At 40.4% G+C, this 16,598-nt stretch overlaps 2 protein-coding genes across 2 annotated transcripts in view; one reads left to right on the top strand and one right to left on the bottom strand.

Annotated features, from left to right (window-relative positions):
- LOC118399113 (small conductance calcium-activated potassium channel protein 2-like) overlaps positions 1-14,410 on the top strand; it is a 33,875-nt gene extending 19,465 nt beyond the window's left edge. The window contains exons 9-10 of the mRNA XM_035794915.2: positions 26-250; positions 13,732-14,410. Coding sequence (XP_035650808.2) covers positions 26-250 — 225 coding nt within the window. The 3' untranslated portion in view covers positions 13,732-14,410. The remainder of the gene's footprint in view (positions 1-25; positions 251-13,731) is intronic.
- Positions 2,824-9,552, bottom strand: LOC118399114 (40S ribosomal protein S27). Its single transcript, XM_035794916.2, has 4 exons — positions 9,440-9,552; positions 8,601-8,709; positions 5,339-5,449; positions 2,824-3,822 (listed from the first exon to the last, which is right to left on the bottom strand). Exons 1-4 carry the CDS (start codon positions 9,443-9,445, stop codon positions 3,794-3,796), a joined length of 255 nt encoding a protein of 84 aa, XP_035650809.1. The 5' UTR covers positions 9,446-9,552; the 3' UTR covers positions 2,824-3,793.
- Positions 14,411-16,598: the final 2,188 nt, after the last annotated feature.

The following is a 16,598-nucleotide window of genomic DNA, read 5'->3' on the forward strand; positions in this document are numbered from 1 at the left end:
CACTCTGCACCTCTTTCCCATGTAGATGCAGAATCTGATGTATGACATGTTGTCCGAGGTGAGTGGATTACGAGGGGACCTGGAAACACACATACACAGTCTGCAGCAGAATGTGGAGGAGTTGAGAGAAGGCTTCAGGACCCTGATACCCCTCCTCTCCAGCACCCTCTCCACACAGAACTCTTCCATCCGCCACCTGCTAAGGGAGAGGGAAGAGCAGGCAGACACGGAGAATGGGAGGGCAGAATAGGTAAGATAGCAAGAAAATGGCAGGTATGAGTTGTGCATCATCACGGGAAGAGGTAGAGAGTGATGAGGAACAGTTGGGATCAGGATAATTATGGGATTTAGGTCAGGCTAGAATGAAATTAGATTAATTTTAGGCAGGAAATAAGGCTACATCAGGGATGCAAACTGGTGAGGGCCCAAAATGGTAACACTTTTTTTTTGCACTGAAGCATATAATACTTTTTTTTTTAAGTTAAAGTGCAGGTTCTAACTAATTAAACAAAGAATCTGATCTTAATGATCAGTCTGTGTGTAAAATAGTGGTTACTGTGAACCTAACAACTAAACCAATGTTATTTGTTGCCTAGACTTTACTGCAAATTACACTTGAGAAAAACAACACACTAATATTGCAGTTAGCCATGAAAGCTTTTATAACAGAACGCTTGTGACCACAAACACACATCTAAATATTTCACTTGGGGAAAAAACATCTTTATGTAGAAATAGAATGAAACAAACAGGCACAAGGCTACATGTGTGCAAAAAATAACATTCACTGAGGAAAACATGTAATAATCCCCCCTCACACACCTTACTATCAAATCCAAAACATCAAAAGCATTGTACACGTTCTGCCTGTGGACATTTCTTCTACAATGTGCCAGTAGAGCATGATACCCTTTGTTGGCATAACTGATCTCTTTCAGGCAGAGTACACCTGGCATAACCCTTTTTATCAACTATATTGAAAAATTGAGAAAGAGGGAAAGTGTGTGGTGTTTCTTTCACCTTTATAGTGGCTTCCAGCTTAAGCCAGGCCCAGCTCCAGCTACACTTGTTTAACAAGCAACGTCTCATTTTCACCTAATTCTCTTATTCTGAAAATTAATCATACTGTAAAGAGAAAACATTAGTTCACAGATCACTTTAGTAGTTAGCTAGTTAACATGTCACACAGATTGTCGGAGTCCAGTAAGCAACTAACACGTTATAACTTGAGGAACGGCAAGCAGTCGTATAATGTTACCAGTTAATATTATAGCGAATTGGTTTGGTTACTAACGTTAGCTCATCTGATGTAACGTTAGCTATTTTCACACCATGAAGCTAGCAAGATACTTAACAATGTTAACAATATTTGTTCCACCACACTTTCTCCCTCAACTCAAACTTTCCAAATACCAGTTGTTTTCGGTTACAGCTCATGAAGTATGCTTCATCACCGTCTCAACTACCTCTTAGCTATCGTTCAGGGAACGGACTGTTTGTTGTAAGTTAACTGGTAAACTGCCTTTCCACTCTTCCGCGGTCTTTCCAGAGCGCGCTGATGCTGTAACTAGCCAATCTCTTCAGTCGCGTGCTGCATGTGAAAGCTTGGCTGAGCCTTGGATACACAGTATTGCTCTAAACGCGCATCACTAGTTCGCTTACAACCAGTAGTCATCCAAAGCTCCCCCACCCGCCCAAACTTTTCATCTGATCTGCAGGTCACCTATTTTTGATTCAAAATGGCGAATTTCGCCAAAAGGTGACACGTTTGCATCCCTGGGTTACATACCATTTTATGGGTGTAACATGTTGGTGGAAAAATTGTATGCAATTTCATAAGAGTAACTAAATAAAGCAATAAATTGATGGAATAACTGTAGAATGCATATTTCACCCAGTTTGGAAATCTTTCAACAAAAAACACTACTCTTGATTGCAACATTATCCGAATAACAATTCAAGTGTATATCGTTTTGTTAGCCAGCATGTGCACGGAGTGTCTACTAATAGGTTGTAAATATATTTTCCAGAGCTTCATAATTGTAATTATGAAAAACGTATTCAGTTGTAATTTCACCGTAAGTGAAAGGTAAGTTTCCGTATTATCTCCAAATATCTGCTTTTTACTGAAAATTGTATAATTATTTCTAACATTACTGTAAATCTAGTTATATGGACTTTGTCAGACAAGTCTTATTTTGGTGTAAAATTGTTCAACTTAAAGGGCAATTCCACCAGTATTCAAACCCTCCAGCACCAAACCAGTGTCCACGTGTAAAAACAGCGCATTTGTCTTTAAAAAAAACGGGGCAAGATAGATGCTGCGCTCAAAATAACTGGGAAATCAGAGGGGGGTCATTTTGAACAGTCAGCAAACTCAGAATTCCAAATCGGAAACTCTGGGATCTTTCTAGAGCTCAGACACGTCATGTTGTCTTACACCTTAAAAGTACAACGTTATTTTCAAAACATTGCAATGAGTTTCTAGCCCAAGGGAGGGTGTTTGCTTGCTCCCCACAAATCTCATAGTTGGAAAAATCAGTTCTTAAAATGGCTTAACGTTTGATTTCAGATAGAACTTGGCATTTATTTCTACAAAACTTAGAAATGTAGCATTTTCACTTTGACACTTGTGGTGGAGCTTCCCTTTAAGTAGCCCATGACAAATTGCTAGTTGATATTTTCTTTAAATTCACTCACCAAATTGTAACTGGCTATGAAAACTATGCAAATAGCCCAACTGGGTAATTATCACAAAACATTTGACACCTAAAATGATCAAGTGTAATTTCACAAAATTGTCATTGATGACAGATTAGGATCTGTACTTGCCCATTTCCTTTATCAGATTATGCAGTTGCCAATTTCCACAACATTCTCATTACCACAACAGTTTGTCCAATAAAAGTAAACAAATCCATTTCCGATAGAACATTGCTCCCCCTGTGAAAATGCCAGAATTAAACTGAAAATACAAATATCGAAATTTAAAATTACACAATGAAATTCACACTCTTTCCTAATTGGAGCTTTTCTTGCCGTTTCGTTATTGAGAAGGCCAAGTTGGTTAAAGGGATTGTTTGAGAATAAGAACCTCATTCTGAAGGCATTACAAGCAAATACATGTACTTGTGCTCATTTAAGGACTACTCCTCTTGATCATGCATGTGAATACACACTTAACTGATTTTAAACTTCCTGTAAAAACGCCAAAGTGAGATGCATGTTGACAGACAATATTATCGTTTAATGTATACTTATACTAGTTTATCGTTTTGTTATTTATGGACAAACTACAACAGTTTTATTCAAAAAAAAAAAAATTCTAAAGTAAAATTGTATTAAATGACTCGAAGTTAATCCGAAAAAGGTAATGAAAACTGAAAATGTACAAAATTCAGGTGAGAACGTACAATTTCAAATAAGACACTTTGACAAAAATGTTGACCTTAGTTGATTTTTGCAAACATCATGGTTTTGTAACACAATTTGCTACAGACATGTATAAAAATGTCATGTGAATTACCCAACTGATGTAGATAAAAACATTTCAATCCCAATTTAGGCAAATATTGAAAAGGAAACAAAAAAAGTACAAACCACCCATTCTTTAGCCAAAACAATTGTATTAAAAAAGATTGGTTGAAGAGTTCAGTTACTGCAACAAAGTGGACTATCACATTGAATGAGTAATCCCATTTGGTGTCCAGGCATCATGAGCACTTCTGGATCAATCTTTCTTGGGTGCTGTATCGAGGCTGGAGTTGCTTTTACGGGGGCATCAGAAGTACAACTAATGCTGCTTCCTCCTGAATGAGCACCCTGAAGGAAAGAGAAAATTACAGAGTCAGGCCACTAAGAATCTGAGGAGAGTTGCGGGGAGCAATGTGAAACCAAATGAACATTTATAGCACCTAGTGCTAAACTGTCGGATTGAATGGCACTAAAGCTTTCACTGCCAAAACAATAATTTGAAATCTTCTAGGTCTATAGTAAGGTTACGCAATGTTTGAATGGAATAGTTCGACATGATTGTGTTCAGGTGCTGGGCCTCACGAGTGGGGCAGCGGTCTGAGGAGTCACTACAGACCCGGGTTCAATCCCAGGCTGTGTCACAGCCAGCCGTGAACCGAGGCGGTGCACAATTGGCCCAGCGTCATCCGGGTTAAGGGAGGGGTTGGTGCGGTTGGCTTCCGGGTTAAGTGAGCAGTGTGTCAAGAAGCAATGCTGCTTGGCAGGGTCGTGTTTCGGAGGACGCATGGCTCTCAACCTTCGCCTCTCCCGAGTCCGTGAAGTTGCAGTGATGGGACAAAACTAACTACCAATTGGATATGACGAAATAAAGGGGGTATTACATTTTAATGTTATCTAATATACATTTTTTAAATGATTGTGTTAAAGTGCTTTTGAAGTCAGAAAAATTCTTCAACAAATACAATTCAAGCTAGCTAACGTTGCTAATAATACAGTTAGCTAGCTTGCTTAACATTGACAATGTTCAAACTAGCTACATTATCCACATTAATAAGTTTGTAAAAAACTACTTTGTCGTCATCTTTTGGTAGAAAGGGTGCGAGGTCAGGGATGAAACGTCACAACTCGGGTAACATTTTCTCTGTTCCCCACTTGGAGGACCACTCAAGTGAAACTTTCCATTCGGAACTCGAACTTCCAATAACTCTGATTGCACATGAAGGCCCTTAACTACATAAATAAATAGACATTGCTGCTGTACCTAAAACTGCTGGAGACACCCCTCCAGCCCCCCAGAGACATTAAATTATTTAAGAGACGGTCCTCTCCAACTTGAGTTGGAAAATAAAAGGGGGCACACACACTAGTGATGTGCGGGTTTACCAAACCTGCAGTTATATGGGGGGCGGGCGGGTTTTATGTTCATGAAATATTGTGTGGATGAAAGGCAGATGGGTGGCGGGCAGGTTGAATGAAGTGAAAACAATGCAGTAAAATCAATAAATGTATAATTGTGAGATTAATATCTATAGGCAGATACCTTGAGTTTTTTCCCCAATATTTTTTATCTGGCATTAGTGTATAACCCTAAACTTTAGGGCCTAATTTTACACACACCAACTTGCCAAATGCTTTTCGAAACATGGGAATAAAAAGGTCTTTTTTTCCCTCTTTTTTTTTTTAAATCGACCCACCGAAGCAAAAAAAGGACAAAAGGGAACCAACTATAGAGCGCATTTTCTATATTTGCAGGTTAGGGTTGTGTGCAGCCTTCAGATTTTCTAACCGATCGGGCAGTTAGACAGGTTATTAGCAATTGCTAGTGGGTGCAGGTGAACCCACACAAAATGATGAGACTACTGACCCTCTGTGAGACGTGCTTTGCCTCCAGTGGGCTGACACAGAACTGTGGAGCAACCCACACACAGCACAACAGTCTGGGCGTGGCTGAACACCGTTGTGATCTTGTAGCATCCTGAGGGAAACAAAAATACAATCATTAAGACACCAGGGCTCTAGAAAAGGGCTGTGGGGGTCACAATCAGCCGCTGGTGATTGTCAAGCAAATTTAATTTAACCTTTATTTTACTAGGCAAGTCAGTTAAGAACAAATTCTTATTTTCAATGAAAGCCTAGGAACAGTGGGTTAACTGCCTGTTCAAGGGCAGAACGACAGATTTTGTACCTTGTCAGCTCGGGGATTTGAACTTGCAACCTTTCGGTTACAATGCTCTAACGCTCTAACCACTAGGCTACCCTGCCGCCCCAATAACTATCGTCTCATGGTAATTGACCGTTAATTAACAAACATTTAGAATCTCCTGGCTTCCACACGCAGCGTTTAAGCCACTGATGTAGACCTTTGGAACATTACATTTTAATAAGTCTAATAAATCCTTGTTAATATTGCCTACACCTTCACAAAAAAAAAGTTAAGAGCCTTATTCTAAAATGGATTAAATAAACACTTTCCGTCATCTACACACAATATCCCATAATGACAAAGCAAAAAACAGGTTGACATTTTTGCAAATTTACAAAAGTATTCAGACCCTTTGCTATGAGATTCGAAAGGTGCTTCCAGTTTCCATTGATCATCCTTAATTTGTCTACAACTTGGAGTCCACCTGTGGTAAATTCAATTGATTGGACATGATTTAGAAAGGCACACACCTGTCTATATAAGGCCCCACAGTTGACAGTGCACGTCAGAGCAAAAACCAAGCTATGAGGACGAAAGGAATTGTCCGTAGAGCTCCAAGACAGGATTGTTGAGGTACAGATCTGCGGAAAAGTACCAAAAATGTTCTGCCGCATTTAAGATCTCCATCATTCTTAAAAATGGAAGTTTGGAGCAACCAAGACTCGTCCTAGAGCTGGCCGCCAGGCCAAACTGAGCAATCCGGGGAGGAAGGCCTTGGCCACTCCTCAGTGACCATGAGAATAAGATTCTCTGATTGAACTCTTTGGCCTGAATGCCAAGCTTCACATCTGGAGGAAACCTAGCACCATCCCTACGGTGAAGAATGGTGGTGACAGCATCATGCTGTGATGTTTTTCAGCTGCAGGGACTGGGACACTAGTCAGGATCAGGAGAAAGATGAATGGCGTAGAGATATCCTCTATGAAACCCTGCTCCGGAGCACTCAGGAACTCAGAATGGGGCAAAGGTTCACTTTTCAACAGGACAACGACCCTAACCACACAACCAAAACAACGCAGGAGTAGCCCAACCAGAGCCCAGACTTGAACAAAACTAAAAATAGCTGTGCAGCGACGCTCCACATCCAACCTGACAGAGCTTGAGAGGATCTGCAGAGAAGAATGGGAGAAACTCCCCAAAGACATGTGTGCCAAGCTTGTAGTGCCATACCCAAGAAGACTCAAGGCTGCCAAAGGTGTTTCAACAATTTAAAGGGTCGGAATACTTACACTACCGTTCAAAAGTTTGGGGTCATTTAGAAATGTCCTTGTTTTTGAAAGAAAAGCACATTTTTGTTCATTAAAATAACATCAAATTGATCTGTGTAGACTAATGTTGTAAATGACTATTGTAGCTGATGGAATATCTACATACACGTACAGAGGCCCATTATCCATAACTCCTGTGTCCCAATGGCACGTTGTGTTAGCTAATCCAAGTTCATAATTTTAAAAGGCTAATTGATCATTAGACAATCATTTTGAAATTATGTTAACACTGCTGAAAACTGCTGTTCTGATTAAAGAAGCAATAAAACTGGCCTATTTTAGACTGGTTGAGTATCTGGAGCATCAGCATTTGTGGGTTTGATTACAGGCTCAAAATGGCCAGAAACAAATAACTTTCTGAAACTCTTCAGTCTATTCTTGTCCTGAGAAATGATGGCTATTCCACACGAGAAATTGCCAAGAAACTGAAGATATTGTACAACACTGTACTACTCCCTTCACAGAACAGCGCAAACAGGCTCTAACCAGAATTGAAAGAGTGGGAGGCCCCGGTGCACAACTGAGCAAGAGGACAAGTACATTAGTGTCTAGTTTGAGAAACAGACACTCACAAGTCCTCAACTGGCAGCTTCATTAATTAGTACCCGCAAAACACCAGTCTCAACGTCAACAGTGAAGAGGCGACTCTGGGATGCTGGCCTGCTAAAGCCATCTCAGACTGGCCAATAAAAATAAGATTAATATGGGTAAAAGAACAGACACTGGACAGAGGAACTCTGCCTAGAAGGCCAGAATCCCGGAGTCGGCCTCTTCAGACTTAAATAGCCATCACTAGCACCTTAGGGGCTGCTGCCCTATATACATAGGCTTGAAATCACTGGCCACTTTAATAATGGAACACATTTTGCATCTCATCTCTGTATTCAATTCGAATCTATGCCGCTCCGACATCATCCAAATATTTATATATTCTTAATTCCATTCCTTTAGAAGTGTGTATTGTTGCGAAATTGTTAGATACTACTGCATTGTTGGAGCTAAAAACACAAGCATTTCACTACATCCGCAATAACATATGCTAAACATGTGTATGTAACCAATCAAATTTGATCATCATGAGGCCTACTTTGCAGTCAACATTTAATTGGGAAGGTTTTTTGCGAAAGCCTTTACAAAATGTTCAAGCAGCGCATGACAATTGTACTTCGCATAGATTAAACCAAGACTAGACCAAACTTTTTTTCTGAATACTTGGTCTGCATACCCATTGTTGATTGAATAAATCTTGATATACATCTAACTGAACAAAAAAACTAACGTGATCAGATACATTTTCCCCCTGGCACCCTAGCGACCAATTCAAAATTGATTTGTCGCACTGCCAAGTCAAAGGGTTGCAAATGCCAGTGTTCTGGTCGCAGTTGAGTCCTGCACGCATGTAGTACAATTACATGCCACACTGAATCATCTGAGACCAGCGTCATTAGTGCCTGTGGTGTATTCACTAGAGCACACAGTTGCAAAAGTTGCAAAAATCTTAAAATGGACAAATACTGCCAGGTCCCCCGTTTCAGCAAATATGCTTTGCAATAAATAGTCATAAGTACTTAACTCAATTATGCCACTGAATTCAGAACAGACAAGGGGTTTGATTCAAACGCATAAATGCAATGAAGGAAACAACAGGGACCTACCTGGGCACTTAACATCCATGAAGTAGGAGTTCGGGCTCTGGACAAGACGCTTCTTCTTGTGGCTCCTCTTCTCCTCCTCAGGGGATGGGTGCAACAAGTCTTTTGCGAGCTGCAGGATAGAGTGGACAAGCAAGACTACTTAGAAAATTATTTAGTTTGAGTAGATAAGCAATTGTCACTTGCCAGCAGTTGTCCTACAAGTGACAATAAGGCAGTGCATTTAACATTTGTCAATTAATTGACAACCTAATCCAGAGCAAACTATGAATGATATCGAGATGCAGTCAGATAGGTACACAACACATGCGATAGTTTCGCTCACAGCCAGATGAGTTGCACACGAACTGGAATATGACATTAGAACAGAGACCTTCCTGCGAGTGATACTTCCCAGGAATTGCAATGAATTTGCAATCTAAAACCTCTCATACTGCCTAGATGTCGTCAACGTTGACCAACGGTCTTCCCCTTTCCTTATTCGAGGAAATAAAATACATGTCACCTGTTATTTGTGCTATACCTGCACTACACTTTCTACGAGATCATTCAATATAGTGGATGCAATTGCACGTATATTCAGCCATGGAGCTAGTGTTACATTCTCAGGTTACTCATCTCCATGTTTGCGATATGTACGCCGCCATCTTGTATCACACTGCGCCACTAATCAGCGCGTATACGGAATATTATGATAATACCTCGACACTGACTGGAACGACAGAACTCAAACACACAACAGTCAAAACACGAATTAATTTTGCATTGACTGACTCCAAGATTGTCACCCAAAGCCCCATGTTAACGATAAAAGTGTGATTATGTCAGGCTCGGGTACTCACTGGCATGTTTGCGAAGAAATAGCCGTTGCCTGAAAGAAGGCATGATCGGAAACAAGGGGTTTCTATTGACGCTACTTTGGTGCACGGGCAGGAAGTGAGTGAATTGAATGAGGTTGGTGGACATATTTGTAAGGTCAAAACTAATTTATTGACATATTTAACAAGTTTTCAATTAAGGTACATATTAAGCCACCAGGTGTATTTTATTGATCAGACCTCTCTCGAAATGTCATATCCCCAGCCCCATGGATGACAGAATTACGTCCCAGTCCATAGGCCTACCCTACATAACATTCAAAATAATGATTGTGAGCGATTACACTCATCACAATGAGTGATTGTGACACTGACTGTTCACATACCTAAATATGAACATAGATTTGCTATTTTACTACTAAATCAATGTTCCTTACTGTAAAACATATTACAGCATCCCTGCTGTAAATGTACAGGGATGCTGTAATGTTTTACAGTTTGGAAAATAGTACTGTAAATTATATTACAGCATCTCAGGTGTAAAGAAAAATATCACTATTAAGCTGGCAGCTCTGGTGCCAGTAGAATGCTGTACATTTACAGGGGAAAGTTCTAGACAGGCTAGGGAGAGCATCCAGAAGAGAAAAGTCAGCGCAGCATAGGGTGTTCCTAATGGGGGTCCATAACAATCCTCAGTTCTGATTCGTCATCTCTTCTCACCCCTAGGATAAGCATACAAAAATACAAAATAGAATGAGAGAGAGAGAGAGAGCACCAAGACTGTTACTCTGTAGGTAAAATGACAGGTGACTAGGGGACCTTATTAGCTAACTAATAAAACATTGCTAGAGCCTAATACCACAGATTATTTTACAAGACTCAACTTTTTCCTTTCTTTCTGTGGCGCCAAATGTTTGCATACTACTGGTAAAGTGAATAGGTTTAGCTAATACATTATGGGACAATGTTGTTTAAATTAAACAAATGGTTAGCGGGAGAGGCTATAAGGACACTCCTGGCCTGCAAAACACTGACTTATGTCGCAGCTGAGGGCAGAATGAACTCGAATCACACAGGGTTGTGTGACAGCTGGGAGGACACTCACTGTGTCCCGGTGTTGTTGCCGTTCATGCTCTCCCCGTTGAGTAGTAGACTATATCACCGTGACATCTAGATCGCTACCAATATTAGCTATTTCTTATGTAGGCTGCTATTCTACTTGAAATATAATACTTGTGAGGGAATGGAATGGATGGAAGAAAGCAGTGAGATATGCAACATAGCGTTATGTTTCTGCAAAATGTTCACTGCTAGAGTGCAAGGCCAAGAGTGAGTGGCGCTTCATATTGGTTGTGCAGGGATCAATCCCCCCCCAGGTCTTCAGAGCTGAGCCCCGGATATTCGGAATGTCTAGTGAGGTCCCTGCTTCCAACTCTAACCAAAGCTGCTTGGGGGTAAGGAGGAGGAGGCTAATCCCCAGCATGGGCTCCTGTCAGAGCGGAGACTTCAGCTGGCCCGTCGCTATTTATGGTGCTTTCAAGACCGCTGGGAACTTGGAAAAATCCATGTCAAATCATAACTTCATTGATCTTCAGGTCAGAAAGTCGGAGCTCTAGAAAGATGCCATTTTGACAAAGCAAAAATTCTATCAACATATTGATTGTTATACTCGCGCTGCTAAAACTCTCAACCATTGTTATACTACCTTCCAGAATGCATATAAGGCCCTACCCCGCCCTCCATTCGACAAATTGGACCACAATTCCATCTTTCTCCTCCCATCCTATAGGCAGATGCTCAAACAAGAAGCACCCATGGTGAGGACTATTCAACACTGGTCTTACCAATCAGAATCCACGCTTCTGGATTGTTTTGATCACGCGGACTGGGATATGTTTAGAGAAGCTTGAGAAAATAATATTGACACATATACCGATATGGTGAATGAGTTTATCAGGAATTGCATAGGATATGTTGTACCCACTGTGACTATTACAAGCCATCAAATAAAGCTGAGCTGCTTGAATTTTTACCCCAGGAGTGGCATAAAGTCACCCAACATCAATGTGAAAGACTGGTGGAGAGCATGCCAAAACACACGAAAGCTGTGATTGAAGATCTGGGTTATTCCACCAAATATTGATTTCGGAACTCTTCATAAGTGTCACAATCGTCGTAATAACATTCAGACCAAAGCGCAGCGTGATATGGGTTCCACATGTTTAATGAATCAAACGCACAAAAACAATAACGAGCAAACGACACGTGAAGCTATGGCATGCTCACAGGCAACTACACATAAACAAGATCCCTCAAAACACAATGGGGAAATGGCTGCCTAAATATGATCCCCAATCAGAGACAACGATAAACAGCTGCCTCTGATTGGGAACCATACTAGGCCAACATAGAAGTAAACAACCTAGATTACCCACCCTAGACACACCCCGACCTAACCAAAATAGAGAATAAAAAGGCTCTCTATGGTCAGGGTGTGACAATAAGTTAAAACATTAGTATTGCGTTGTTTAAAAATGAATATTAACTTATTTTCTTTGCATTATTTGAGGTCTGACAACACTGCATCTTTTTGTTATTTTGACCAGTTGTAATTTTCTGCAAATAAATGCTCTACATGACAATATTTTTATTTTGAATTTGGGAGAAGTAGTTTATAGAATAAAACAAAACATTTCATCTTACCCAAACACATACCTATAAATAGTCAAACCAGAGAAACTGATCATTTTGCAGTGGTCTCCTAATTCTTCACAGATATATACAATATACTGTATTGTATTCTATACTACACCACTGACTGTTAAACAGCCATCTCCAGCACATCAGAGGCTGCTGCCTACAGACATAAATTAGGAATCACTGACCACTTTAAGGAAATGAAACACTAGCCAATAATGTCTCCGTATTTTGCATTACTCATCTCATATGTATAAACTGTACTCTATACTATTCTACGGTATCTTAGTCACTTTAATTGTGTGTAATCACCCATCTCATATGTATATACTGTATTCTATACTATGCCACTGTATCTTAGTCCAATGCCGCTCTGACATAATGTATATATGTATATATATAAATCCATTCCTTACTTAGATTTACGTGGATTTTGGGTATATGTTGTGAAACTGTTGGATATTACTTGTTAGATATTATTGCACTGTCGGAGCTAGAAGCACAAGCAATTCGCTACACCCACAATAACATCTTCTAAACACGTGTATATGACCAATAAATTTGATTTGATTTTTTGATTTGATGATTATTCAGAGATATTGACCTCACAGTATGCCAGATTCGAGTAACTTACATTTCAAGATGTGGACTCAAAAGCTGCACTGACAGATAACGTTAAGCTAAATAACTAACGTGAGGGACTACCCAGTCTAGCTAGCAGTGCTGCTTCATTAGAAACCTAGCAAATTTTATGACAGTAAGTTACAGTTATTGTCGATTAGCTATCTGGACACTGAATCCAACTGTTGGAGCTCTGTTCACCTCCCGGGCAAAGTATCACTAACTAACCAATAACTGTCTAATCAAGTACTTTCCAAATATGCTAAAAATTACAACTAAAAATAGCTAGCTAACTCAAGGCTTACATGACGTTAGCTACTTTTGGTAACGTCAACTCAATTAGCTGGCTAACGTTACGCTATCTATTGAAAAAACAAAGCTGGATAGCTGGTAACATTTTTTCTAATTTATAGAAGATGGACATGCGGAATTGAAGATACAGCTCAGCTAACAAAGAGACGGTTGTTAAATTTGCAGGAATAAATGAGTAGATTGTGTGTGTGTGTATGTGTGTGTGTGTTTACAATATACAATTATTTAGCATCTAGCTGCATAGATGGGTTGGCTGACAACTTCACATAAACAATGTCCGCGCTTCCATGGGTCATAAGTCAGCCTGTTGTGATTCTGGATGGTCAGATTGCTAGCAAGAATAACACTGCCATGTGTGGGAATCATAAGTGGCTTATTTCAGCATGTTTCATTGTGTTATTGATACCATGTCTTGTTTTGAGGTGTTTTGACTGATTTCATGTCAATGCAAAATGGCTAAAATTCACTAGCTAGCTAACCAACAACTGTAACAATGTATTTGAAATCACAAGTGGTCATTGGCAAATGTATTTGTCTTCAATAAACATTGGAGACGAAATATAGCTTTCATGTCAACAATCTAAGTGTGTGTGCGTGCGTGCGTATATTGCATATGTGTGTTTGTCTGTTCAGAATACTCCATATTGCTACGGCACTGATACTATGTCGTCTCTGTAATAATATAGGAAATCATCAGGAACATCAGACAGCAAGGAAGAGAGGGGAGCAGACAGGACAGAGCGCGAACACAGGAGAAGATAGAGGGGAGGCCCACACAAGACAAACATGGCATATTCCCCTCAAGCCAGAAGTAGTCCTTGCTAAACTTTACCTCTCAAAGAAAGTAAAGATGCCACTTCTGACATGTGCTGTGTATATAAATTGTTAAGCCCTGATATGTTCCTATCACTGAAAGCAATCATACAGGCCGCGCTGACCATTCCAGTTAGCAGCTGTGAGAGATCGTTCAGTGCATTAAGACGCCTACAAACTTGGTTTAGGAGCCCAATGACCCAAGATAGAATGCATCATGACAATGATATACATACTAACACGCTGGGGAAAGAGTGAAGTCATAGACAGGTTTGCACCTACAGTTTAATTTTGTTTAATTTCTAATCTTGATGGATAGACTAACATCCTGGTACTGTGTTATATAACTCACAAACATTGTGAATATTTAGTTGTAGAAAGGGTTGCATGCTCGTATGTGTGTAAAATTGTGAAGTTGTTGTTCCTACAGGGGTGTTGGAGGGTGTGTATTTGTTTTTGTGTAATTAATTAGGTAGAAATATTGTCCTGTAGCTAATTGACCTTGGAATATGTGATTTATTACCACAAATGCTTTAAAATCATTATTTTCAAGCGTGTTTGGTGCCTGCGTTTGTAAATATTATCTGCAAAAATTGTCCCCTCTGCCCCCACTCTAAATTATAATACAAGCCTATTGCTAATGTGAGTTCATGCAGTTTGTGACTGAAAAATTACATATTTACCTGATTTGCTTGATATTAATAGTTAACAATTATATACTTAACAAATAGTAAGACATTTCTGTTCTATTAAATGCTGTGTTTCTGTAAAGGGATGGTTTTCACTCGAGCTTCATGCAGCTAATCTGGGTGTATGGTCACTAGAGATGGCTTGAGCTGACAAATGAGTTAAAGACTGCATTCCATAGACAATATGTGGTGGGTGTAACCGGGATAGCCTGGAGGAGTAGAACATAATCCTTAGTCTCAAAATCATCCTTGCATCTGGGAGACTAAACCGGGTGGGGTTTAAAACAACACCTCCCTGAGTAGATAACAACAGGATGAACCCAGGGTGGCTTATTATGCCCCAATCTGCATGGGATGGGTGGAACCAGCCAAGACTAAGCATTTTTAGATCTACTATATAAAGAACTGCAATTCTGTAAAGGTTAAGCTCTCGGCAACACGCACTTCAGAGTGTGCTGTCGACCAGCTTCATTTTTGCAATAATTAATCAATGTGAAATAAAGATTGATTGTTTGAATAGTTGTCCAAGTCTCTCTTAGTGTACACAAATTCCACGACAAGTTCCAACATAATCCCAAGAATGGCAGCCTAAAATCCCAATTCTTGCTAAATTGCACGTAACTATAATTTTTTTAAATGAAAAACATTCATGTGGTTTAGGCTGCCTGTCACGGCTTTCTTCTGTTGAAGGAGAGGCGGACCAAAACGCAGCGTGGTTATTTAGATACGTCTTTAATAAAGATGAAAATAGAACAATATACAAAAACAAGAACCGTGAAAAACCGAAAACAGCCCTATCTGGTGTAACAAACACAAAGACAGGAACAATCACCCACAGACCCCAACACCAAACAGGCTACCTAAATATGGTTCCCAATCAGAGACAATGACTAATACCTGCCTCTGATTGAGAACCATATCAGGCCAAACACAGAAACAGACAAACTAGACACACAACATAGAATGCCCACTCAGATCACACCCTGACCAAACAAAACATAGAAACATACAAAGCAAACTATGGTCAGGGTGTGACACTGCCACAATTTCGATTATTTTGGAACTGCACAGTGTGTGTTAATGTTAGCATTAATGTGACCAACAACAGCTTTTTGTAATGCCAATCAAATATTGGCGTTTATGAAAACATTGCAATAAAATCATACATTTGAAGTTGCCACCCCGTAGCCATGAAGTGCTTTCAAAGGCTGGTCATGGCTCACAACAACAGCATCCTCCTGGACACCCTAGACCCACTCCAATTTGCATACCGCCCAAACAGATCCACAGATGACGCAATCTCAATCGCACTCCACACTGCCCTTTCCCACCTGGACAAAAGGAACACCTATGTGAGAATGCTATCCATTGACTACAGCTCAGTGTTCAACACCATAGTGTCCACGAAGCACATCACTAAGCTAAGGACTCTGGGACTAATTACCTCCCTCTGCAACTGGATCCTGGACTTCCTGACGGGCCGCCACCAGGTGGTAAGAGTAGGCAACAACACGTCTGCCACGCTGTTCCTTAACTCTGGGGCCCCTCAGGGGTGTGTACTTAGTCCCCTCCTGTACTCCTTGTTCACCCATGACTGCGTGGACAAACACGACTTCAACACCATCAGTAATTTTGCTGACAACACAACAGTGTTAGGCCTGATCACCAACAATGATGAGACGGCCTATAGGGAGGAAGTCAGAGAACTGGCAGTGTGGTGCCAGGACAACAACCTCTCCCTCAATGTGAGCTAGACAAAGGAGCTGATTGTGGACTACAGGAAAAGGCAGGCCAAACAAGCCCCATGAACATCGACGGGGCTGTAGTGGAGCGGGTCAAGAGTTTCAAGTTCCTTGGTGTCACCAACAAACTATCATGGTCCAAACATACCAAGACAGTCATGAAGAGGGCACGACAAAAAAAATTCCCCCTCAGGAGACTGAAAAGATTTGGCATGGGTCCCCAGATCTGGAGTGCCAGAGGCGTTCATAAATTCAGACCGTTGCCAGATTGTCCATTTGTAAATTCAGAGCATTTCACACACACCGAGG

The sequence above is a fragment of the Oncorhynchus keta genome, chromosome 20 (assembly GCF_023373465.1).
Source record: "Oncorhynchus keta strain PuntledgeMale-10-30-2019 chromosome 20, Oket_V2, whole genome shotgun sequence".
Lineage (NCBI taxonomy): Eukaryota > Metazoa > Chordata > Actinopteri > Salmoniformes > Salmonidae > Oncorhynchus > Oncorhynchus keta.

Excerpts from the sequence above, each read along its gene's own strand:
- LOC118399114 (XM_035794916.2), bottom strand. Across the intron at positions 5,450-8,600 it reads CATGGATGTTAAGTGCCCAG|GATGCTACAAGATCACAACG; the intron begins GTAGGTCCCTGT and ends TGTTTCCCTCAG. Across the intron at positions 3,823-5,338 it reads CAAAGCACGTCTCACAGAGG|GGTGCTCATTCAGGAGGAAG; the intron begins GTCAGTAGTCTC and ends TCTTTCCTTCAG.